The 27,737-nt window shown below is 37.8% G+C and overlaps 1 protein-coding gene across 6 annotated transcripts in view; it reads right to left on the bottom strand.

Moving 5' to 3' along the window:
- The window catches only part of ZDHHC14 (zinc finger DHHC-type palmitoyltransferase 14), a 322,669-nt gene extending 295,825 nt beyond the window's left edge, over positions 1–26,844 (bottom strand). For 4 of the 6 annotated variants that reach the window (XM_007484804.3, XM_007484805.3, XM_003340400.4 and 1 more), the window contains exon 1: positions 24,251–26,843. In XM_007484804.3, coding sequence (XP_007484866.1) covers positions 24,251–24,495 — 245 coding nt within the window. In that variant the 5' untranslated portion in view covers positions 24,496–26,843. Of the gene's footprint in view, positions 1–24,250 lie in introns of all 6 variants that reach the window. The other 2 variants (XM_016428988.2, XM_001371088.5) reach the window with 1 other exon arrangement.
- Positions 26,845–27,737: the final 893 nt, after the last annotated feature.

The raw sequence follows: 27,737 nt of genomic DNA, 5'->3' as shown, positions 1-27,737 counted from the left end.
CCTCTAACATAAGTGATATGTATCTTCTTTCATAACATGAGAGACATGGAAAGACAGATTGCATGATGGCACATGTATAACCTATATCCTATTACCTGCTCTCTCAGAGAGGAGGGAGGAATAGGATAGCAAAATGTCAGAAAATGATTATTAAAACTGTATTAGGGGGCAGCTGGGTGGCTCAGTAGATTGAGAGCTAAGCCTAGAGATGGGAGGTCTTGGATTCCAATCTGGCCTCAGACAATTCCTGGCTGTGTGAGCCTGGGTAACTTAATCCCTATTGCCTAGTCCTTACTGCTCTTCTGCCTTAGAATCAATACACATAATTGATTCTAGGACGGAAGGTAAGGGTTTAATAAAAATGTTATCTACATGTAAAAATAATTTTTAAAAGTATAGGGAAAACAGTTACTGTTGATTCTCAGTGAGACCAATTATAGCATTCACAGCTTACAGAAACAAAGAGAGTTGACCGAGCTTTACACAAAATCTCAAATCCAAAAGAATGTTCTCCTTAGCCCCCTTCCTGGACTCTACAGTCTCTTTCAGCATTCCTCTGCCAGGACCTCTATCACAAACCCAATCTAATTCAGCAAGAAAGTGAATTCAAATTACTTCAACTAAGGTGAGAAGAAAAAAGCCAGTTTACTTGGGGCCCCAAGAGATTTACAAAGTGCTTCCTATACATTATCTCATTACAGCTTAATGTAACTTCATCCTGAGGCACTGACATCTAAAAGAAGGAGCCCAAAGAACAATCTTTACTCAAAGGAATTGATAGCCAGTGGTGGAATTATAGATACTTAAGGAAAGATAGAAAAGGAAGGTATAAAACTTAAGGAGTGCCCAACTTTTCATAACACTAATTCACCAGAGAAACAAAAGCAAAGCTTCTCTACCTTAAAAGAATGTGTATAAAAATACTAAAAAGAATAACCATTCTTTAAAAGGCTGGTGAAACTGAAGTATCAAGTATAATAGCAAAAGTATCACTAAGCTAGCATGGCTGAGTAAATACATGATGCAGAATTCAATACTATTGAATATAATGGGATGTGGCTGTGCCATAATAACTATGGATATCAAGAATTCAGAGAAGCATGGGAAGACTTATGTGAACTGATGCCAAGTCAAATAGCAGTACCAGTAAAATAATTTACACCACTGCAAATCAACTAGTGTTTCTTGTGCCAGCTACTGTACTAAGCACTGAAGATACAAAAAGATGGGGGAGGGAGTCCCTGTTCTCAAAGACCTCAGTCTAATGAAGGAAGCAATTATATATATATATATATGAGACACAATGTAAATGGAAAGAATGACAACAAAAACTTAATTCTATATAATTAAACTCACTCCAGAAAAGAATTGAGAAAATGGATTTCCTCCTGTGGTAAAAGACAAATTTGACCTATTTCAAATCTTTCCCAAGAAGGGTTCTGTGCCCAAGAAAGAAAAGAAACTGTTCTTCTTTCTCCTTCCTATATGGTATCCCATTTCTAGAGCCCAGAGTAGTTTATTATCATTAATTGTTCAGTTATGATGGAAATTAAATGGCCGCCTGAGAACTTATGTTCTTTTTTCTTCATGACAAATATATTCTGTGTTCCAAACAAATGACTTACCAATGAATTTTAGAACACAAGGTGTAAGTTGGGTGATGCGTGAATACTGAAAAAGAAAACTCATTTCTTTCTAGCTGATTAGCTAAGAAGAGTTCATTAGCTTAGCTTAGTTTAGCAAGTAAGATCTCATTTGCTAATGTGACACTATAACATATACACTATCTCAAACATCTGAATTGGGAAAAAGGAAGTAGAGGAGAAGGAAATAAAGGAAACAAATTTTAGGATTTATAACCTGTTCTGTCTGCTTTAAGGAGTTCCTACTTTATTTTATTTTATTGCTAAAGTCAAATGATGAAAGTATATCAAAGAACATCTAATACAGTGAAGGGCCCTTGTGTTTATACTTCAGTTTTCCTATCACAATCATCATTAGAATCCCTTGTGTATCAACATATTTTTTAAAGGGGCAAACGGATTCCTATGCTGGTGATTCTATGGTTGCTAAATTAAGTTTTTTCTTTATTTAAGTTTGCTTTGATGTGCTAAGATCTCCTAATGGGGATATAAATCTTCACTTAAATAAACAAATCATTAAAATAGGAACAGAACTATCAACACAGGCAGAAACTACTGATTGGTTTGCCTTTGATGCCCACAAGACAATTCATTCTTTAGTCATGCCATATACATGACCTTTCTACTGAAGTAGTCACACATAAATCAATCAACAACCATTTATTAGGTGTTTACTATGCTACTGTGATCTCATTTTGTGCTGCTACTATGCTAAGTGCTAGAGATAAAAAGAAAAAGGGTTGTTGTTTTTTTTAAGTCCTAACCTATGATAAATGAAATGCATATAAAGTATAAGGTAAACTTAGAGGAAAAGGCCCTAGCAAGGAAAGGAACTAGGCTGCTAGTAGGAGGTAGTGTTTAGTCTAAGTCTGAAAGGAAGAAAGAGAATCTAAGAGAGGAGGAAGAGAATTCCAAGCATGGGGAAGAGCCAGTGCAAAGTCAAGACAGGAGATGAAGCATTGTGTGAGGAATAGCAAAAAGGACAATATGGCTGGACCATAGACTGCAAAGGACAGGAATAATGTATAACAATACTAGAAAATTAGGATGGAACTAGGTTGTAAAGAGCTTCAAAAGTCAAAGAAATTCTTATATTTGTTCCTAAAGGCTAAAGGGAACCAGTGAAGGTTACTGAGTAGGGAGTATGCTTTCAGAAAATCATTTATGGGGATATATATGGAGGATGGAGGAGGGTGAAGAAAGACTAGAAGCAAGTAGACTATTTATAGGTAACTCCATTTTTTAAAATTGTATTTTATTAATTGCTCTTAAATATATATACTTAGTTGCAGCAAGGATGTTTCTTTATATTTGTACCTCTAGTGCCTAGCACACGCTTAATAAATACTTACTGTCTGGTTAAACAAAATGAGAGCAGCAACATGGTACTGTACACATATACTGGAGAGTTAAAAAATATGTATTCTATTAGGTCTAGCACTACCAGCTGTGTGAACTGGGGCAATTCACTTAATCTCAATTGCCTCAATTTTTTCATCTCAAAATGAAAATATTGTATCAGAGGACCCCTAACTGTGAAAACCAATAAAAAATGAAATAAAGAGAAAATAATAGCCCATTTTACCTAATAAATTGTCCATTAATGATTGAAATGCAATAGCATTAAAATTTGAGTTTAGCAGCATTTAGAATACCTTTTAAAAATTAATTTTAACATTCTTATTTATAAATTATATAATTTGAAACAACCCTTTTAACATTTTACATTATTACACATATTTCTTTGGATCTTTGTCCAAGTCCAAATGTGAGGGATGCTGAATCTGAATTCTCCTTGTAAGGGAAAGATTATTTAAATAAGGACTAACAAATAATGAATGATGATAAATAGAATGGGAAATCTCAAAAGGAATGTCCTTTTTTGGTGTTTAAAATCAAAATGTCTTCTTTGGTTTAAAATCTGTTGTCTTAATTGGGAAATACCCAGAGCTCCACTACACAAGTTCATTACTGTCAGTAAGGGACTGCATAATCATCACTGTCAGCAATCTTTACCCAAGTTTCAACACAATCTGAGAGGACAATCTAAGGTTCTGTTTGGTTTACGGCAGTGCTTCTCAGACTGGGAACAGAAGATATTTATCATCCATGGAAGGAATGCTAGTTAAGACATAGAATTGATCAATAATCAACAGGAATTTATTAAGCACCAATAATGTGCATTTTTTCATTGTGTTCTAGACTTCTAGGAAATATGTACATATGTAAGTAAATACAGACTATATGCAAAATGATTACCAAGATATTTTGGAAGAGAAAACAGTAATAGCAGCTGGGGAGTGGGAGGGGAATCAGTAGATTTCATGTAGAAGATTTCAAATCAGGGTAATTCAGACCACCAGGAAATGATCACACAATACCACTCATAAGCCCAAACCACCTCAAACAAATTACTACTTCTTTTCCTAGTCCCTGATTCTTCTGCACTTTTGCTTCCTTCTCGAGTCACCCTATCACTCAGTATTACCTGAAAAACATCATTGTGTAATGAACATATTGGTCTTTTGAGTCAGGATGTCAGGGTTCGAATCCTCTGTTTTGATTCTTTGCCACTTACTAGATGTGTGATTTCCAGCAAGTTACTTAACCTTTATGACTTATAGTCCTATTATCTGCCATATGGGGATAATAATATTGTCAGATATTTAAAAAAATACTGTCAGTGTGTTCAAAAACATGTAATTATTGTGAGGATCAAATGAGATAACATATATAAAACATTTCGTATCCCCCATAGGGCTATAAAATAAGTATTATTACTTGTGGAATGAAGGGAAACTGGGCTATTTCCCATGGAATTGGATATGCACATTAGTCTTCTTTTCCCTGTAGGACATGTGTTTGGGTCACATTATTTTTATGTAGTTTTCCTTTTTTCCCCATTAAAAAAATTTTTTTAAAGATTGGATCCCTCCATCTAACCTAGCCCAGGAGTACAAGGACTTTTAATTGCTTGATCCTACTCTTATAGAAATGCTAGCTAGCTATTAGCTATTACTACTGAATGGTCAAGTAGCTCTTGACTTGATCTGTTTCAAAACTGGATCAACTAGCCATCCTGGTATGATCACTATCATTTTAATACTGGTTTAGCCCAGGTCCTCCCAAGCAGCATAGCCCACTGCAACTCACTTAATTATCATGGCCCACTAAAGCTCAGAACTCCAGAATTCACCATCCTAAGATTATGGGATAGCGTCAATTAAAATTCTCCTACTCTTGGACCTTCCTTTTTAATCAAGGAAAGAAAGATCAGCTAGGTGGTTTAAAGGATAGTGCGCCAGGGCTGGAGTCTGGAGGATCTGGGTTCAAATTTGGTGCTTTGTGGCAAGTCATTTAACCCCATTTGAATAGCTCTTCCCTCTTCTGTCTTGGACTTATTTCTAAGACAGAAAGTATGGGTTCATGGGAGGATAGGAGGATGGGAGGATGGGAGAGAAGGAGGGAAGGAAGGAAGGAAGGAAGGAAGGAAGGAAGGAAGGAAGGAAGGAAGGAAGGAAGGAAGGAAGGAAGGAAGGAAGGAAGGAACGAAGGAAGGAACGAAGGAATGAAGGAATGAAGGAACGAAGGAAGGAACGAAGGAAGGAACGAAGGAAGGAACAAAGGAACAAAGGAAGGAAGGAAGGAACGAAGGAACGAAGGAAGGAACGGAGGAACGGAGGAATGAAGGGTGGAAGCAGGAAAGGATGAAGGGAGGAAGGGATGAAGGGAGGGAGAAAGGAAGGAAGGGAGAAAGGAAGGAAGGGAGGAAGGGAGGGAGGGAGGGAGGAAGAGAGGGAGGAAGGAAAGGAAATAAAAGAGGATGTGAGAAAAGTAATATGATAATGTGGGTAAGGAATAGAAATGGCTTCAAAGTTTTGTTACTTGAAAAGGAAAGCTACTACAGGCCCATCACTAGCTCAGCAGGAAGAAAATCCTGACACTTTTGCTCATTTGGTGAAAAGTCTGAAGGAGAATATGGGGATGTTGAAAGGAATCTGATGGAATAAAAAAGGGTGAGAGCTAGTAGTCTAGAGTTTATATCTATAAATAAAGAGTGCTTAGGACTAGAAGACAAGAGACCTGGATTCAAGACCTTTCTTTTTCATTATCTCACTTAACAAACTATACTTGCCCTTTTCCTCAAATCTCATCACAGTAAATTGTAAAGATAAGAATCACTTTTCTAGCCTCTTAATAAGGATCTTAGGAAGACAAACAGCATAATGTAAGAGAAATGCTTCAAATGCATCATAAAAAAATGGTTTCATCTTCATATTATTGCTATTAACACATTATTTCCCTTGGCTGGGCTGAAATGCATATATCCACAGAGCTTAAGGCAAAGAATTTGAGGGCTCAGAAGCCATCATATGAATGATTCCCCATAAATAAGTTAGCTTTTACCACTTCTTTGGCTTAAGAAGAATGATTGATTCCACAAGTAAATTTGTTCTAACAAACTAGGAACATGGTAAAACATACATCCAAGGAAAGAGGGGAAATGAGAAGAGTAAGGAGAGACACTACTGTAACATAACACCTTACTTATTTGACCTCATTAACAGAGTACTCTATGTGAGTGGATTTCCTCGATAACAGATTACTCTGACTGAAGTCTTTTTCAAAAATGTAACCATTTTTGATTCTTAAAAAATTGCTAAAACACCTAAATTCTTAAATCATATCAACTTTCCTGTCTCCCTAAAACAGAGGTCACAGAACAGGATTTACCATTTCCTTGATGACACCACTCATCATAATATTTAACTATCATATTTTCAATAGTGTGGCTCTATTGCTACATTTTAGTTTTCAGTCCCTTCCTTTTCAGTCAGCCATCATTTGTCACTGTTGTCATTCTGCTAGGCTCTAACAGTCTGATTGCTCCAATTGTTAATCTACTGTGTGCAAGGAAACCTGATAAGGAAGAGTGTTAAATTGTGTATTAAAGAAGAGTCAATAGGCTCTGAGGGAGAAGCAAAAGGTTTCTCCTAGAGTATAAAATTTATGGTTTAAGTGACAAGACTTCAGACAGCCCTTCTGGCTCCTAAGAAGCCTTTTTCCATTTCTTCCCATTTTGGGGTTGTAATCTAAGAGAAAACTATGAACTTCAGATAAATGGAGATAGAAAACCTTGTCATAAAAGTTACGTGCTTTGTGAGACTACAAAAGAGCTCAACCAAAATAGTTTCAACTTTTATAAAATTAATTCTAAAACAAATATAGGAATAGAGCATTAAGAGATGGTTGGGAGGTGGTAAGGTGACACAGAAAGGCTCATTTTAGGAGAAAAAGTAAATATCTATGGGGAATAAATAAAAACTAGAATGGCATGCAGGAATGGAAGCCAGAGAATGTCATATTTACAAGCTGTGGAGTTTTTGCCAGTTCAGTTTTGTTTTGTTTCATTTCAAGAAAGCCAAGATGAAAGATCAGGTATGCATAATCAAGGTACCTGAAATTATATATAAAGAAAACATTATAGGTACAGCTAGATAGCCCAGGAGATGGTGCCAGGCTTGAAGTAAGGAAGCTATGGGTTCAAATTTGGCCTCAGACATTTCTGAATCTAGTGACTATAGGCAAATTACTTAATTGGCCCTTTCTGACACTTCTGCCTTAGACTCTAAGAGAGAATACAAGAGGTTTATATAGGTGATAGGTAGGTAGTTAGGGGGGGAAAGAGAAAGAGAGAGAGAGATGAATAATATTCAAAATGAATAAGACATTATAGATTATGAGAAAAGCTGGCTATTACAATGAATAGAGACAGCAGGTAGCAGGTTATAGTGAAAATAATGCAAATTTGAAATCAAGAGATTTGAGTTTATCCCAGTTCTGCTATTTACTGGTTTATGTAACACTGCAAACTATTGACCTTTCTGAGTCTAAGTTTTCTCTTCTTTACAGATGAGAGTTAGACTAAATAAATAAGCGAGTTAGACTAGATAAACTTCCAGGACTCTTTCAGCTATAAATTCTATAGAACCAGATAATTCAATTTTGTAAAATTACTCTGTGGTACCCAAGTTACCCAGGCCAACTGTCTCTGACTAAATTAACCAGATGTTTGCCATACTTGCTTACTGTGTAGTCTAAAATTTTATTCTTTGTTATCTTTGTTGGTCAATGTCAATTATAATAATTAAAATAGTTTATATGCATATGATGCTTTAAAATTTGCAAAATGTTTTCCTCACAACAATCCTAAGGAAATACCATTGTAACTATTTTACATTGAGGTCAGAGAGGTTAAGTGGCATCCAAGGTTACCCAATTGTTCCCGATCAGAGGCAGTATTTGAACTCGGGTCTTCCTAGCTCAATGTCCATCACTAAAGCCACTGCTCCAATTATTACATTTCCAAGTCCACTTGTCTTTTCACTACACCATACTTCCTCATACTGACTGCAAACAGCACTATCATTTGTAGAAAGGCTATTATTAATGTGGAATTAATTTCTATGAAAGGAAAATCTACCCTATCTTTAAGTAATACATTACAATAACAAAGCCTACATACATTCAAGATAAAAGAGATAAATCTTTATGGGTACACAAGTTACAACAACCTATTATATCCAGATGAAAGAGCTTCATTATTCTTCTTGGCTCAAGAGAGAAATATTTCTTCAAACTCATTTCTGGATTGAGATTTCTTAATCTGGAGTCTGAATTTTTTTAACAAATATTTTTATAACAGTATTTCAATATAATTGGTTTCCTTTGTAATCTTATGAATTTTATCTTATGTATTTAAAAACATTTTCCTGAGAAAAAGGGGTCCCTAGGATTTACTAGATTACCAAAGGGTTATGTGATGTAAAAATAGGTTAACAACTTCTGTCTAGAGTTATCTGTGACTACTCACATAATTCTAGCCTGGAAAACATGATGAAACCTAACAAAATTCAAATCCCAAATTTCCTGGAGAAAAACAAATCTAGGTGTGATTACCTAAAAGGCATTTGCAATCTCTTTAAAAGAAACCAGCCATTTGATTCCTGGGAAACTGCAGATTTCTGTAGTATGTAGACTCATGTCTTTTGAACAGCAATGAGATGTCATACGGTCTGGCACAATATGTCCTAATTCTTAGCTCTGTCACTACCACCAAATGTATGTGCAGAAAAATGGGGAAAAGGAAAGTTTTATATAGTAGCAAGAATGATATTGAGAGGGAAAGAAGGTACTTCACTTATAAAATTCCCTATCTGGCTTTTAAAATCCTTCATAATCTGACCTTTTTCCACCTTTGTAGTTTTCTTAAAATTTACTCTCCTTGAGTCATTCTTATACTTAACATATTCTTCAAAGATTTTAAAATGTGTCATCAGACACTCATTCAATTTCATTGTGGTGTGTATATTTAAACAATAAAACAGTAAATAAAAGTGTTTAATTTTTTTTTAAGTACTCTCCATATACACTTTTTAAATTGTTATTTTCTGTTTTGGTTTTTATTTCTAAGACAGAAGGACAAGGACTATACCAATGGAGTTCAATGACTTGCTCAGGGTCCCACAGGTGGAAGTAGCTGAGATCACATTTGAACCCAAAACTTCCTGGACTCCAGGTCTGGTGCTCTATTCCACTGAGCCATCCAGCTGCCCCACCTCCATTTACTTTCACATCTAGGGACACTGGGCTCCATGCTGCTCCTTGAACAAATGCTCTATATCTGGACTCCAGGCATTTTCACCGACTGTCTCTCATGTCTCAAATACTCTTCCTTGAACCCGGATTTCCTTGGACTCCTTTAAATCTCAATTAAAATCCTATCTCCTGCAAGAAGCCTTTCCCCATTCCACTGGGATTACTGCCTTTCCACTGGGATTAATTCCAAGTTACCCTGATCTATCTTGATTCAACATAGTTAGATGCATGTTGATTCCTCCTTTAGAATAGTCAGAATTGTCTCATCATTCTTCATATTCCTGATCCTCTTAAAGAGCACAGTGCTAGGCACATAGAAAACATTTAATAAACATTTGTTGACTGTATTTTTTTACATTTTATTTCTATTTAGTTGACATTCCATGTTAGGGAGAAGACAAGTGGGGTCACCTCTCAGACAAGGAACAAATGCATGAAATCTCCTCAAAAACAACAATTTCTTGTGCTCTGCAGCCCGGAGGAGTGTCTTATCTTAATTTTCAATGGCATGACATTTTTATGGTGAACCATTCAGCCTTTTGTGTTTAGCATATTCTGTGGCTGGAGAGTTTAGCAAAGAGCCTGCCTTTTGGCATTTTTACCATTCCAACTTCCAATCTTTTGGTCTTAATAAAGAATACAATTTGAATTGCTTCCTGGCTAGAAGAGGATGTGGATTAAATGAGAACTTGGTGTTTTCTTCATCTCAGGAATGGGATAAGTGAGCAAACAAACACTGTGTAGAGTTTGGGTCATTTGGAGTCTGGAAAACATACATGGTTACTCAGCACCAAGAGCTCCCCAAACTTTAAGGAAATTTAAAGGTTTTCATAGTCTATTATGCCAACACCACCAAAATCCAATGCATTCTCATCCTGGCCATATCATAATTTTACAATGGCTGAGGATGGATTATATAATGCCATTTAGTAATGGTAAATCAAAAGCACATCTTTTTCACATTCATCTACCTATGGCATAACTGCCTGAGACTGACAGAAGAACACACGAGGTAATACTCCCATATTGCAACTCTCTCCAATGCAATTTTGATATAGGGTGAGTTGGCATAAGAAATTAAAATGGAAATTAGAGGAGTTTTGCAAAGCCAAAGACACATGCAAAGACAAGCAGATGACACAGAAAAAGTTTAAACACTCCAAAATGCATAAAACCTAGGTATAGTATTGAATAATATCAAAAAATTTTATCTTTTAATATTATGAATATATATAACTTCTTTTACTGTAAAAAGCCCATAAAAGAAAAACATTCAGATGTTATCGTGGAACAAAGGGAAGGCCAAAAAATTTTACATGGATTTTCAAGAGTGTAGGGATGCTATACCTTTAGCCACTCCGCACTACCACAAAGTGGAAGGGATACTTATACTGTCATATTATCCTAAAAAAACAAGGACCCAGCCATGAACTTCTTTTTTTAATATTTTAATGACTGTATTTCAATATAATTGATTTCCTTTATAATCATATTTATTTTATGCATTTAAAAAGATTCTAAGAAGGGATTCAGAGGCTTTACCAGATTGCCAAAAGGGGCCATGACACAAAAGAGGTTAAGAACCTCAAATACTGGAGAATCACTCTGGAATTTAACTAGGAGAGGTATGACTGGAAGAAGGAATTGAATTTGTGTCAATTCCTTGGCCATGAGGGACAATCTAAGGAAATAATTCCTTTCCCTAGCCATATAGTAAAGTAGACTTCATAAGACTCCAAAACTGAGCATGCTTATAATTTGTATGTTTTAAAATATCATAATCATGATTGTCATCTAAATAATAATTATTCATTAAATTTGTTCAGGGCTGCCCAGGTCACAAGGGCTTTTCTGGGCAATATCTCCCAGCTAGGAATGTCCATATGGGAAATGATTAGCATTTAAAGGTCAAAAGAAGAAGTACTATTCCAAGAAGAGGAATTGTTTTAATTGCATGAATCTCAGATTCACTCAAAAGTCACAATTTGCTTGAGGCTTGAGGTCATTAATTACCTCACTACATTTCAGGGAAGTTCACTAGACAGACAGGTCAGGAAGCCAGCTATCAGTGACTCACAAACTATCACAAACCAAGATCTCTAGTTTGTATGCAGATTCTTTCTTTTTTCTTTCTTTCTTTCTTGGTTTATTTCTTCCTTCCTTCCTTCTTTCCTTCCTTCCTTCTTTCCTTCCTTCCTTCCTTCCTTCCTACAAAGATCTCTAGTTCATATGAAGCTTCTTTCTTTCTTTCTTTCTCTTTCCCTTTCTTTCTTTCTTTCTTCCTTTCTTTCTTTCCAGAACAGATAACGTTTATTAAGTTCGCCATATGTTACTCCAAAACAATTACAAGAGTAACATCAAAGATCACTGATCAACATAACAGATCTAATGATAATGAAAAAGTTGGAAATACTGGAAATAATGGAATGCAAATTTCTAATAAACCTTTATTGCCCCTCTTTTCTACATTAAGTTGAATCAAAACACACAATAATCCAAAGATGTCAGCCCTTTGACACCAGCTCAGTGTTTTTGTATACAATACACAATGATTCATTCATTTACTTATCAAGCATTTATTTAACAAGCTCATGGCACAACCACCAAACATTCATTCATTTATTAAATTATTTCTTGAACAAACATTTATTATGTGTTTCCTGTATACAAAACAAAGTTGTTGGCACTAGAGTACATGCAAAATTTTAAAAATATGTATCAGTATCAGATAAGCAGGCTTTCTTATATGCTGGTTACAATAAATCAAGTGGGAAAACAGAGTTGGCATAAAAGATCTCTACATGCAGTAAACTGCTTTAAATTACATACTATGGTAATTCTAAACTGTATTAGGGAGAAAAGATTTCAGTGTGGCATGGCTACCACTTGGAAACAGGATACAATTTCTTTTTGCTCCCTTTCACAGCCAAACTCCTAGAGAAAGCTTGTTTTCTCTGCTTTCTCACCTCCTACTCAATCATCAACCCTCAGCAATCCTGGTTTCCATCCACACCATTTAACTTTCACTGCTCTCTCTAAGGGCACCAATGGTTTTTTTATTGCTAAATTCGGGGGTCTTTTCTCAGGCCTTATCCTATGTGATTTTTATACAGCCTGTGGCACTATTAACTACTCCCACCTCCTGAATGCTCTCTTTTTGTTTTCAGGACCCTCTGCCTGTTATTCTTTCACATTCTCTTATGTGGGATCATCATTCATTTCCTCTACCCCCACTTTGGAGATACATATATATATATATATATATATATATATATATATATATATCTTTTCTCTTTATTCCCTCCCCCCTGAACATCTTCATAACTTTAAAGATCATCTCCATGAAGATGGGTCCAAAATCTAGCTCTTCAATCCTCTACCTTCCTTTTTTCTATTTCTGACAAGAGCACTGCCATTCTTCCAGGCACTCAGGTTCATTTTCAGCACTTCACTTTCATTTGAACCCTACGTCCAATCAAGTTACCAAGTCTGGACAATTCCGCCTCCTAATTTCTCACATCCATGCCTATTAATGTCTTCATGTCAGTTTTTGGTATTTAGTTGTTTTAGTTGTGTCTGACTCTTTGGGATCCCATTTGGGGTTTTCTTGGTAAAGTGGTTTGTCATTTCCTTCTTCAGTTCATTTTACAGATGAGGAACTTGAGGCAAATAAGGTTATGTCACATGCCCAGGGTCACACAGCTAGTAAATGTCTGAGGCCAGGTTTGAACTCAGGAAAATGTCTTCTTGATTCCAAGCCTACGGTTCTATCCACTGAGCCATTTAGCTGTCCCCTCTCGTGCCAATAATCACCCTATTTCAGACCCTTATCATCTCTCCACTATTCCACAATACACTTCTAACAGGTTTTCATGCATTCAGCCTCTTCACTTTCCAATCCGTCTTTCACATAGCTGCTAAATTGTTAGTATTTCTAAAGTACAAGTCAAACCACTTCCCCTCTCCTTATTCAAAAAGTTTCTGTGGGGGGGGGCAGCTGGGTGGCTCAGTGGATTGAGAGAAAGGCCTAGAGACAGGAGGTCTTAGGTTCAAATCTGGCCTCAGACACTTCCCAGCTGTGTGACCTTGGGCAAGTCACTTGACTCCCATTGCCTAGCCCTTACCACTCTTCTGCCTTGGAACCAATACACAGTATTGATTCCAAGACAGAAAGTAAGGGTTTAATTAAAAAAAATTTTTTTTTAAGTTTCTGTGGTTCCCAGTTTCAGGATGAAATACAAACTCTTCCTCTTTGGCATTTTAAACACATTACAACCTGTCTCCAGCTTCTCTTTCTAGGCTGATTATACATTACTTCCCCCTCATTCAGAGCATTCTATCTCCCACCTCTGTGCTTTGTATAGATTGTCTCCCACGGAAAGGTCCCCTCTCCCTAACTTAGACAATAGCCACCCCAGCATTCATTATCTTCAACTCAGAATTCTCCCCAATCATATCTAATTAGAGGTCAAAATCCCATCTCTTATCTCTACTCAAGTAGGAACCATCTTAGTTGGGAATCTCATTATCAAAATGATAGCAACAGCCTCCTAATTTGGCCTCTCTACATCAAGTCTCAACTCTCTTCAGTCTATCATGCACAATAATGTTATCATCACTTGCCTTAAGTGCAGATCTGACTCAGGTGGTTCCCTGTTGCCTCTGGGATCAAATATAAACTCCTCTGTTTGACTTTTAAGCCCTAAAAACCCAGCCCCAACCTCATTTTCCAACTTTGGATATTACTCTTCCTGTCACACTCTGATACAGCCAATCTGTCCCTCTCTAGGTTGTCATACACAGAACTCTGATTCTGGTATCTCTATACCTTCACACACTGTTCTCTATGCCTGGAACTCAGTTCTTTCTCATCTCCCTACCCTTCACAGAATCCTCCTCTTCCTCCAAGACTTACCTTGAGCCCTGCCTTTTACCTGGAACTTTTCCTGATTCCCACAAAAAGTTTATGCCTTTCCTCACATATTATTTTGCACTTAGAAGATGTATATACATATATACACACAACCAACCATGTGTATACTTTTTATCTCACCTATTTGAATATAGCCCCTAAAGAGTAGGAATTGTATCATTCTTCATAATTCTTTCCCCAACATCTAGTACAGTGCCTTTCTCACTTGGATATTTAAAAAATACCTGCTGATTCAAAGAAACATAAATAATATGGAAATAGTTCCATATCCAAATCAAGTGATAACATTTGGACAACTCAGTGGAATTACTTATTGGCTCTGGGAAAGGAGAGGGAAGAGGGGAGGGAAAGAAAATGAATCATGTAAACATGGAAAAATATTTTCAAAAATAAAATGTTTTAAAAAGAACAACAAATCCTCACATTAGCGAGGTCCAAAAATCTCTCATCCTTTTTTCTCTATTATAAGTTATTACATATTTATAACAAAATATAAATTCTATTTTCCTAAGGAATATATGAATAGAAGAATGTTTCCAGAATAAGCTAGCTATTACAAAAGAGTAATTTTATTTTACCTTTTCTTTTGATAAAGGACATAGATTCATATTGTATGATTCATATTCATTTGAAAGTACATCACAAGACATTCAAATAGCTATGTAATATGATTTTTCCAATGAACAGATAGTGTGTTTAAAAAAGATAAATGCCTGCTGATTGACTGAATGGAACCCCCACTCCCTTCAAGGCTTAGATCATATGCTATATCCTTGAAGAGGCATTTCCTGATACCTCCAATCATTAAGTCCCTGTTATTGATTTATGTTTGTTTGTATTTACTTATATTTGTATTTACTTATATCTGAATATATGATATCATTCCCCGAATCCTCCCTCTGTCAAGTTTCTGGAGGACAGATACTATCTATCTTCAACACCTAATAAAGTTCCTGGCACATAATGAGAGCTTAATAAATGCTTGACGGTTAATTGACTAATGCCTCAAACACAGCAAGGAAGGCCTCTCTGACTCAAAGTAATTCTCTCACATTCTGTACATTGCCTGAAGTTCTAAAGTTTTCCTCCTTCCCTGCCTTCCCTCCCTATTAAAATGCAACTCCTTAAACCTGTATGTCCAGCAATCACACAGGCACACTGGATCTAGACCCAAAATATCTGGATTTAAATCCCATCTCTGATCCTACCAGTATGATTTGGGGGAAAAGGATTCACCTTTCTAGGCCTCTTTCCTCATCTGTTTAATGAAAGGTGAAATTAGTTGGTTTTTAAGGTCCTAATCCTTTGACCTGATAGACCTGATTGACCTAAAGAAAAGGGTCCTTTCCAGTTCTAAATCTACTGTCTTAATGTTAATTAGCTGATGGTTAGCTAAAAGAAAAGCCATGTAGAAACATAGACACTAAATTAAGTCAATAAATCAACAAGCATCTATTAAGCCCCCATAATGTCACTGATAAGTGCTAGAGATACAAAGAAAAACAAAATGGAAAAAAGTTCCCTGCCCTCAAGAAGCTCCTAATCTAATGATGGAGATAACAAGTAAACAAATAAATATATGCAAACAAAAAACAGACAAGATAAGTTGGAGGTGATCTCAAAGGGAAAACTTTAAGATTAAGCAATACCGAGGAAGACCTAAGGAGCAAGAGTAAGCACTAAAGATCTTTCTCTACTTGATTATTTTTGTCTTTGCTGTCCCCTTTCTACAAAACTTCTTCATGGCCCAAAAAATATACTTTCAAATTCTTCTTCCTCAAGAAAGGAAGGAGTGGCTAGAGAGCTCAGTAGATAAAGAAGGAGGGAGAGGGAGAGAGACAGAGACAGAGACAGACAAAGAGAGAAAGAGAGAAAGGAAGGAAGGAAGGAAGGAAGGAAGGAAGGAAGGAAGGAAGGAAGGAAGGAAGGAAGGAAGGAAGGAAGGAAGGAAGGAAGGAAGGAAGGAAGGAAGGAAGGAACGGAGGAACGGAGGAACGGAGGAACGGAGGAACGGAGGAACGGAGGAACGGAGGAACGGAGGAACGGAGGAACGGAGGAACGGAGGAAGGGACTGAGTGTGGGAAAGAAGAGCTTAGAAAGGGAAATTTTAAATAGCAATTCATAGAGGTTTCCTGATTATTCTAATTCCAAAAAGGAAAGAATTTAGAGAGAAGAACAGAGGAATAAGAACATTCATAGTTAAAGTTGAGCTCTGTTACATACTACCTAAATGATATTAGGACAAGTCACTTTGCTTAGCCTCCATTTCCTCATCTATAAAATGAAGGAGTTGAATTAGATGAACTCTGATCTTATGATAGGATGCAAGAGGAAAAAGAACACAACAAAGGAAAAGGGAAATCACATGATATCATGTAACCAAAGGGAGGAGAGGGCTGTAGAAAGGAGGAAAAGATCTGAAATATCTCATGAAATTGAGGAAGAGAAGTGACAGGACATTGCTTTTGGGAACTAAGTGACCCAATAACATATGTAGCTCTCTGTGGCCATCTCTTGATGCTATTTACTGAATCACTAAAGAGAATAATCCATCTGCAAATAAGAATAATGCCCCCAAAAGAATTTCTGACTAGCCAAAGTAAAAAATTCATTTGCATTTTTGAGAAATGCCAAAATACTAAAATGTAATGTCCCTTTCTAAGTGGCTTGCACTTATACTGGCATTGTTTTGTTGGCTTTGATTTGTCTTAAGACAAAATAAAGCCCAGAGTATGGCATTTAACCATAAGATGGTTTGTTGCAGGTTCCACTATCATACACATTTCCCATCCCTAAACCATTTTTTATGTATTTTGACAACCACTTCTCAAAGGAATTTAATTCATCAGCCTTTAAAGCCTAGTTGGAGACTGTGAGGAAAACTACTCTTAACTCTTCCTGGTTGATTTCGCTTTTAAAATGTTTGTCCTGAGGGGTGGGATGGAATAGGCTTTCAGATTAAAAATAGTCCTATCAAATCTCTGGCAGATGCCCCATTATAAAAATTGGTAGATACTCTATAGAATAATAGTAGTAGCAGCAGCAGAAGCATTTTACAAATGCTATCTCAATTGATACTCAAAACAACCCTGCAAAGTATTTTATACTCATTTTACAGTTGAGGAAACAAAGGCAAACGAATGTCCCAGTGTCACATAGTATCTAAAGCCAAATTGGAACTCCAAGCCCAGTGCTCTATTTACTGCACCAAATTCTGTAATCATTTCAAAATAACTTTTACACCAATTTATACAGCAGGGAAATGGAGGCAGGAACTAGTCTGGCAAAAGAAAAATATTTTCCTGCCTAGAAAAATATAATCTCAGGGAAGATATTGGAAAGCATAATACATATGTACCCTTAATATTGCTTTTGATTCCTAATCTTGAAAAATGATTGACAAATATTTATAGCTACAGATATAGTATTTGAAGAATAACTTGTGAATGTTAATTTCCAAAGAATGAACTGAGAAATGGATACATAAAAGACATAACTACATATTTTGCCAGATGATGCCTTCAAGTGGTATAAGAAGGGAAGGGAGGGGCTGAATAAATAAATAAAAAAATTTAAAACTGGGAAAGACCTTAGAACATAAAACTATCACAAAATGAAATGTCAGAGCTAAGAAGGGGCCTTAGAATATAGAACATTTGAGCTATAAAGGAACCTCAGTTTAAAAAAAAAAGTGACAGACATAGCTCCCCCCCCCAAAAAACAAACAAACCCAGAAAGCTTGGTTGGCTAAAAAGGGTGAGAATATCTAAACCACCTAAAACTAGCCATGAGAAGAAAAAAAACCTTAATTGCAAGCATGTTGGAAGAGACTGTGTTTAAGCAGAGGACTTATAATAAAACCACCTGTCAGAGATATTGCAGAGAGGATTCCTTAATTGTATGTGAAGTTGGAAAAGAGCACCCTTCAAATTCTAAGACTCAATTCAATGAGGAACTTTTGATGGGACCAAAATACCTTACCCAAGAGTAAGGGTTGACAGTTTCTTTTTAATAGCAGAGCAGGGAAAAGCAGTGTGTTATATTTTGATTAATATCAATTGAAAATAGCACCTCAATGTACTTAGATGTTTGTATCTTTAAATTTTGCTTTAAATTGCATATCAATCAACAAGTATTTACTAAGGATGAGACCATAAGTAAGGAGTGTCATGAAAGTAGTGGTTAGAGAGCTGGCTTCAGACCCAGGAAGACCTGGTTCAAGTGCCACACTGGTTGTGTGACCTAGGCAAATCCCTCTAGCTCTCCATTCTCTAGGTAACATTGAGTCTATCAACTGCAGGAAAAGAGTGGCCTTGCATGGGTAGAGGAAATATCATCATCTAGGAGCTCCATATACCAAAGAAATCAAAGGTCCAGCCTCCTATCTCTAATGAATGCTATGCTGTTTGGCTATAATTAATTCTTAGATATTAAGATAACAAAATGTTTGCATTTCCACAGAAAAGGATCATTTGCTCTAAGCAGGTGCTAAATTATCCTTCTCATCCTCTAACAGGAAGACTAGTCATTCCAGGCAACATGACTATAATAAGCCACCTCTTGATGGTAGCTACTGAATTAGTATGTCCTGCCAAGTCAGTCCTATAAAGTGATGACAAAAATCCCAGAACAAATGAAAGATATTTCCTCACAGGAAGAGAGTGGAGAAAAGCAAGCAAGGATGAAGAAGGAAGTGGGAAAATGGAAGAGCATCTGATCCAAAGAATTTCAGCTAAAAAAAAAAGGCACAAAATCGTAGAAAAGAGAATTTGAACTGGGTTCAAGGCTACATATTTCCTCAAACTTATGAATGGAATCATCAAAATACTCTCAACCAAACCTGAATCAAACTAATATTTTTAAGTTCCTATTTTAAACTGCTATAAGTAACCAGGTATAGCATCTCCAATGACTACAAAGTATCTTTTCTTGCCAATTCTTTTCTACTGCAGTGGAATAGACTAGTTTCCACAAAACCTATAATCAAAACTTTCTTGGCAGGAGATAATAATTCTTCTATACAGATATGACTATCTACAATTATATCCACCCTTATGCTGCAAAAAGAGTTTTGATGTTTATGCAGACATGGCCTAAAAATAATTAACACCATTCTAGCCAGCAGACAGAGAAAACAATACAACTTTGATGGTCAATAATAGCAAAAGAATTTTATTAGAAAGAAGCAGAGTTCAAAGCTAGGAAAATGATGGATGGAAAACTCTCCTAGTTACTAGTGAATAATACACACATGTGTATGTGTGGATATACACATATATATACACACATGTACACATATTTACACATACATCACAAGGTACTTTATATTTTCAAAGTACTGTTAGAAAAAGAAGTACAGATGAGATTCCTATACTTAGTTCCAAGAGAAGGGTTATATGTCCTTTCTCAGCTTCAATTCTGGCTTGCTGAGTTTAGGAAAATTGACTGCTATCCCTGCCTCAGTTTCCCCATCTATACAGTTGGGAGGATACCATCTGCTAATTACAAATGGAGGCATTTAAAATGCAAGATAATTGCAGGAGTAGGACATGGCCATGGGGAGGGGGTGCTATCATAAATGCATGTTACTGTATTAATGCCAGCCATTAACACAGTCTCCAAAATGTTTCCAAGATATTTTCATTATCCATCATGATATAAAGATATTGTCCACTATTCTCTCCTTTTTTTTGCAGTCCTGAAAGTATGTGATTGACTATGATGCAGATAGTCTAGAGGTTCTTACCAGTAATGGGAAGCTGTGAGATTCTCAGAGAGTTCACACAATCAGCTTTCTCAGACTTCCTTTTAAAAATAGTTATGATTATATCTCTGAAATCCTGTCACATTTCATCAGTACTCCATATGTTTGGAGGATGGGATGGGGAGAAGTCAACACATAAACAATCCTCCCCTCTTTGGGAAAAAACTCCAGGAATACATTGTCAAATCTAAGAACTTTCCTTTTTTTATAGTTAAAATATTGGCATTTTAAAATTAGAAGTGAGATTTTTATTATGGTCTTTTGAAAAGTTTTCCTAAGTCTTTTGCTTTGTTGGGGTGGAGAAATGATTGAAGTGTCCTCATCATATCTATAAATAATCCTATTCTTTCAGAGAGAATAGCCACAGTTACTGTTTCTTGATACCACTTGTGGCATGAATGGATTCATACAGCTATGTTCTTCACCCCTGTACAAAAGTCTTTCTTCTATGAACAGAATATATAACTTAAGACAATGTGTACTTCACAGGTGAGAAAATGGTTTGAGTCCTGAATCTTTCTCTTACTAGGATGATGATCTTGAGTAAAATCACTTCACCATTCCAAACCTCCCATTTCTACCTGTAAAATTAAGACATCAGAGCTGAGGAGTAGATGGATCTCTTGGGTCATTTTCACCTCAAAATCTAAGCTCCTTGAGAGCAAGGACAATGGATATTTTTTTAAAGTGTATTCCTGGAACTTAGCCAGGAACAAATTGTAAGTGCTTGAATAAATGTATCTGTATTTATTTGTCCTGTTATTTATTTAGTCATAACTAGTATTCTACCTGCTCTCACATTTAACTCATAATTTTATCTTAGTTAAAAAGCTAGCAGTTTTCAAGAAGTCTTTCCTTAAGGTCACTGTAAAAAATATTTGCTGGGTAAGGATAACTCTGTCTCTATCAAATCTGATTGAACAATTTTAAGATTTAGTGGTCAGGAGAAGTAGCAATAGGAAATGGTCAAAGAACCTTTTTTAAAATGGAGAATAGTTTGGGGAGTAGATTTTGAGTTTTTCACTCTTTAAAATTTTATTTTAAAAAAATTTGTTATCTCAAGGAGCAGCTAGTAACTCAGTGGATGGAGTCAGGCATAGACACATAGGTCCTAGGTTCAAATCTAATCTCAGACACTTCCTAGCTAACCTGAGCAAGTCACTTAACCACAGTGGTCTAGCCCTTCTCTTCTGCTTTGGAGCCAAAGCTTAGTATTGATTGTAAGACAGAAGGTGAGGGTTTGTTGGGTTTTTATTTTTTTTATTATCTCCATTCCTAAGCATCTTTTGATCAGTAGTAGATAGCTGCTATATTCATTTCCATCACATCAGTCTTTGATTCTTCCAAATGCTATGAAATTAATTTGTCTAAAGTTATTTTATTTGATAACATTTGTACAATCCAGGTGAAATGCTTGTTGGTTCTGGGAAGGGGGAGGGATAAGAGGAGGGAAAGAAAATTAATCATGGAAACATGGAAAAATATATTTAAAAATAAAATGAAATTTTTAAATTAAAAGTCATTTTATTTCACTATACCATTAGCAATCAATGGAGAACATATGTAAATATAGAAACAAACATTCTTAAAGGGGTAGGGAATCCTGATTACTGAATCCAAAAACTTCCTTATTTTCCAAAAGTAACACTTCTCAACTGTACCATTATTTGAGATGAGTGACCTGGTTCCTTGAATTCTAAAACTGCCTAACCAAACTCAGGGAGAACAACATACCAGATAGACACATAGCCAGTATAAAAATGTTACTACAAATAGTAACTAATAAAATCCCAGCACACCCTTTTGTTTCTACACCCACCAGTTAACACACTGCTGACACACAGCAAGATTCCTAACAACCTGCTAGTGAGGACTATGGGGAATTCTTTACTTGGGAAAAAAAACCCAACATACCCTGCAGTATGAAAAAATATATCAAGAAACGAAAATGAATTTATGGCAGCTTTATTAGGTGCTATGCTTCTGAGGGCAAAATAAAAGCTGGTAAGTAATAACTTAGGGACTCCCTAATCATATGGTAGGGTTAATATACATTACATGAAATATTTATTATTTTATCTTAAATGTCCTCCTGGACAAAGTTCAGCAATGTGGTCACAAAATTAATAATTTTTGTATAACCCAGTGGAAGTGCTTATTGGATCTGGGAAGAGGCAAGGAAGAAGGGAAGGAAAGAAAATTAAATATGTAAACATGGAAAAATATTTAAAAAAATTTTTTTTCAATTAACAAATCTATGTGCTTGAAATGGCCCAAAAAGTGAGTGAACCAAAACAAAGATCATGTCATGCCCATTTTCCCATAAATCTATAGAAAACAGATCTTTGACATATGATCTTAAATACAGGTGATCTTTCAATTTCATACAGAAGTTATTAAGTACCTGAGTTCAAATCTGACCTCAGATACTTCCTAGCTTTGTGACCCTGGGCCAAGTCACTTAACCCCCAATTGCCTCACCTCTTTTGCCTTTGAACCAATACATTCTAACTCCAATGGTTAAGAGTTTAAAAAGAAAAAAAAAGAAGTTATTAGTACAATGAACTTTGTCCAATAGAACACCTTTTTAAATTGATGACTCTTCCATAACATCAAAGGGGATCTCTACTTATCACTGCTGTCCTAAGAACTTTCTACACCAAGTTAGGGAACTTAAATTCAAAGTGCTTAGTAATTTTCACAAAATGCCTTGCTTATGACTCTCTTTTTCACAGGTTTTTGAAAGACAACTAACTATCCCAAGTGAATACAGCAAAATTAGTAGCAGAATAAGTCACAACACAACCCTGGGCTTTGATTCCACCGAGTTACATGGCCTCTTCAAGACACACTACACTAAGCCGTATTCCTACATATTCTCAAAAGCATACAATTGTTCTAATTAATAAACTCTAAGAAAACACTTGGAAAACTCATTTCAATTAGAATGTTTTGTTGTTTTGAAGACCAGGGTAGTTAGTGAGAACAGATAGGGGAAAAAAAGTTAGAAGGAGAATGGCAATCTGTCCTAAATGCATTGCTTTAAAAAAAAATTTTTTTTTAGCTTCAAAGAATTTTTAAACACAAATTATTTCATTTCAGTAATTGAGATGTCTAAATGAAAGTTACTGTCTTGTCAAAAGATCATTCACATCCCATATACTCCAGGCATTTGGTAAAGCAAACACAAGGTACAAAGCCATATCTACTTATTAGGACCCAAAGTAAACATTGTTGATTTAATTAACCTGATCCAACTGAGACTCTTAGAAAGAGTACCAACATGCCTGCATGGTAGCTCTGTATACACACATGCATATGGATAGATACACTGTAACCACAAACTGCCATGAGCCCTTCCTATCATCTCAGGCTCAATGTAAGAACCTATCCTCATATTACTGGACTGTTTTATCTAATACTTATCAATACATTAGGAGACTTTTCGTAAGTTGGCACAAGGGCAGACTTGCAATTGGCTCAATCTGGTTTTCCTGAAAATAGTAAGCAAGGCACATGCATTCTGTTCCCAGACCAAATCACAAAGTCCAACCAGGCTGATTCAAGTAAGTTCCTCCTTCAGTTTCATCCTTGTTAATATTAGGCCAAAAGGCTCTATAATCAACTGTTTCTGAAGATAATTAAATAAAAAATATTGACACCTACAGACAAGTATAGAAAACTGTTTGGAAATATTTTGGACACAAACAGGAGTGAATAACTGTTAGTAGAAAGCTGATCATCGTACAAAATATTAAAATTAAAATTATCCACATGCATACCAACTAGGTGGGTTGCAGTTATATACCTGAAAGAGCAAAATCTCCCATTATCCTTTGGAGAACACAGAAGATATGGGGGCTGATGAGTGCCACAAAATGCCTCAACTGTCTCTGCCTATAAGTGAATTTAAAATACTCTTATAGTTGGCCAATTCCTAGAACTTAACTGAGGGGAAAAAGTAAAGGGTCAGTTACCAGTGGCTCTCCATTCTTGTTCCTCCTAAGAACAGTAAAATCAGAGTTAACCAACGTGTGTACCCATTGCACTCCCTCCTTCTGTACTCAGAAACTTGACAGGAGAGCATTATTTCTGTGGATTCAAAAACCCCAAAAATTCCCACCAAAATTGATTATATAACATATACAGGAGCTACAGCCTCGAGAAAACGAAAGTAAATAAAAGAGGTGGGGTGAAAGGAGTGAGAAGCATGGGACATAGAAGGGGAATAGGTTTGCATGGTCCACTTACTCGAATGCGAAGAAGAGTCCGCTAGTGACCAAGATGAGGACAAGGGTCAGGTAGAAGACGCCGGTCTGCCGAGCCATCATGATCCTCCCGTTACAAAAGAATTTGTTTCTTCCTGGGAAAACCTCCCATTTCCTCCTGGCCGCGATTTTCTTTTTCTTATGGGGAGACTCCATGGGAGAGGAGCTGTGAGTGCTGATCTGACTGTACTCGCAGTCTTTCATGGGCCCACCGCCTCCAGGAGTCATCAAAGAGGGTAGACAATTGGGGGGACACACTCCCCACCCAACCCCCCCAAAAAACACAAACTACTTCACTAAGACGACTCCACTCTCTTAGAGCCTCTCGACCACCAGCGCAAGCTCAAATTAAAGCTCACCAAATAGGTTCCAGTGATAACTTTGCCAAGTAGCCCAAGTTAACCCTTCGGAGACCAAGGCTGTCATAGTAGGAAGGTTCCTCCGGGAAGGAGCTCCCCACCACCCCTCTATTATTAATCAATTCAATCACGTGCAAGAGGGATCACGAAATTAAGCCTAATGAAGGAAAAATGACACCCTCCACCGCACACAAAACCAGGCGCGCTCACAGATACCAACACCGACACTCACAGCACACCACAAAGCACTCGCTCTCCTCTCCGAGCCCCTCTCAATTCTGGAGGTTGATTTTTAACCCCTCTTCCAGATGACCCCTGCTGGGGGATGTCTAGGGTGACGAGCTCAGAACTCGAGTGAGATGGGCAGCGGCGGTGGGCACGCAAAGGGCTTCACGAGCTGCTCCTCTCCCCGTCGCCAGGTTTATTATAATCCATTCTCCAGGCGGCAACTCTTCCCCAGAGAGAAAGAGATGGAAAATGGGAGGTAGCTCGAGCCACCTCCGAAGCTTCCCGGGGTTGGGGGAGGGAAACAAGAACGAAATCCACAACAAAACCACGTTGCTTAGGTCGTTATAGATCCTTGTGAATACCCAGGCACTAGTCCAGCTGAGAACCCCCAATCCGCCCAGCTGTTTGCAAAGGAGCAGAGTTCTCCACACCCAGCGCCACCGCCGCGGAGATGGGACTATGGGACTAGGAGGAGCAGGAGGACGAGGTCTCGGCAGCGGCTGCTCGCGGACTGTGTGGCGAGTGGCTGAATGTCTTCCGCTTGCCCCATAAGAGCCAGCCCCAGAGTGAGGAAGGGACGCCAGCAGGGGTGGGCCTAGATTAGACCGCGACAGACACTTGTTTGCAAATGCTTTCCCCAGCGCCTGCAGCAAGGAGCCAGGGCGAGCGCTTCCGAGATTTTCCGCCTCCTCGCCTTCTCACGGCCCTGGTGTGGGCGATGGGTGGAAGCGTTTGTGGGGCGGGAGTAGTTGCTTCTGCACCCCCCGGGCTCCTCCTCTTTCTCCTCCTTTTCTAGGGTTAAGCCCCTCAGAAGGGGCAACCCTCCTTCCCTGAACTGGGGTACCGCTCCCCGAGTCTCAGTTTGCCCATGCAACCCCCCATCACTTCTGGATTTCCTCTCAGTTCAGGGTCAAGCACATTCTCCAGCTCTTTATTCCAAGGCTGTACGAGGTACTGTGGCACAACTATGGGGGTCTTCAGCTCGCATTGCCTCCCAGGAGAAGCAAAGGTCAGACCCCCCTTGCAAGTGGCTCTAAGCGGCCGTGCACTCCCTACACACACAAATGCCAAGACTTTTGTCCGCCCCCCTGCCGGAAAGCCTCTTTTTCCAGACAGCAGCTGCCACCGGACCAAAAAATTAAAAACAAAAAAGCTAACCAAGAACCTCCAGGTCGTTTTCTTGACTTCTAGGGAGATGGGGGGAAGGGGAGAATCAACGAGAAAAACACCTAATCCCCTCACCCCTCATAAACCAGGCTGTTTCCTGGAGCCCCCACCCCCATCCCAGTTACCAAGAGATTTACAGACACTTAGCCCCCATGTTTCTCATCTGAGACGTGGGGGGACACGGGGGGAGACCAGGAATTGGGATTAAAGAATAGTCAATACTCGAAATCGGGAAGAAGGAAAAAGGGGAAACTCTCTTCCTCTTCCTCTTTCACCAAGGAAGCCAGTTCTATAGGGAGAGGTCTCTGCTAGCCTAGACTCTCTCGCTCCTCTCTTACCACTAAAGACTCCAGACTCCTACCACAGGGAATGGGAGAAAGGGGGGAAGGGCGGGGGGGGGGGAGAAATGGAGGGGCTACTGTTCTTTCCTACTAAAATAAAAGATTCTACGTGGCCATTGGCTCTATCTGTGCCATGTTCTCCTTCTTTTTCAACCCTTCCTTCCCCCGTATTAGACCTGTCTTTGTTCCTTTTATTCCTGTCTGTTGCTGTCGGTCTTCCTTTCTTTCTTTGTGGAGTCCCTACAGCAGCCGGAGTGGGAACTGCCCTACTCTCACGCCCATCCATCCCTCCACTGCCCAGGCTAATAACCTCCCAGCAACTGGGAATGTGTCAAATCAACCCATTCCCCCAGTTGACATTAAAAGAAGCGGGAGGAGCTAGTCTCTCTTTTTCTCTCCGCCTCCTTTCCTTCTTCCCTCGCTTTACTGCCGTCACTGAGCTGAACGAATAAGCAAGCCTAAGAGATCTAAGAGACCACGCCACTGTTTGCAAAGCTATACATACTTGGATAAAAGGATGGGGGTGGAGAAGAGAGAGAGAAATTGAGACAGGAGACTGCCCCGCCCTCTTCTTATTTTACACTTTCCTTTCTCTACCTTCTGGGATTTGTAGTTCTTTCTTTTGCATCTATCCCCCAAAAAATGTGACTTCGGGTAACACTAAAAACTACAATCCCAGCATTCCTCGCTACGAGAATGAGACAAGTAATTGCTTCATTCCATTCTTCTCGGAAGAGTTTGAAATATGTCTTGCCCCTCGTGGGTGGAGGGAAGTGCTTTACAGTCTTGAAATTGATTTCGAATGGGTGAAAAATGAGGAGGGAAGTTGAGCAGTGATGGTTACGATAAGAAAAAATTGAGCAAATAGCACCTGGATTACAGTGTTTTGTTTTTTTTTTTTTTTATCAACAGGATAGGGTTTTATGAATGAAAAAATTTAGTCAGATCCTTTTCTAATCTGATTAAATTCTTTGAGAGGTAGGAGAGGCAAATCAAAATTGTATTTTTTTAAAGGGAGGAGTTTTTTGGTGTGTGTTATTTTCAAGGCAAAAAAAATTTTTTTTCAAGGCAAATTTTCCCATAGAAGCAATGTTATATTTGTGGGTTCCCAGGACAGCCCACAAAATCTTATTGAACTTTTAATGTCCTGGATGTAAAATGTACTGTGCCTAACATCACATGTAACAATTTTTCTTTAGAAAACGTAATCCCATTGGAAAGCTTCAAACAAATTTACACCTACTCCAGCAGGTGCCCTACCTCATCAGCCTAACACTGAGATCAGTAGCCTGGGGCAAGAAGTTCAGCGGAATAACTTCACATTTAAAATGGGTATCATATTGCTTACTTTTTCCGCGGGTGGGAGAGAGACTTA

Source organism: Monodelphis domestica, chromosome 2 (assembly GCF_027887165.1).
Source record: "Monodelphis domestica isolate mMonDom1 chromosome 2, mMonDom1.pri, whole genome shotgun sequence".
Taxonomy (NCBI): domain Eukaryota; kingdom Metazoa; phylum Chordata; class Mammalia; order Didelphimorphia; family Didelphidae; genus Monodelphis; species Monodelphis domestica.
The sequence above is the reverse complement of the archived record's forward strand: the minus strand, read 5'-3'. Positions and strand labels throughout refer to the sequence as shown.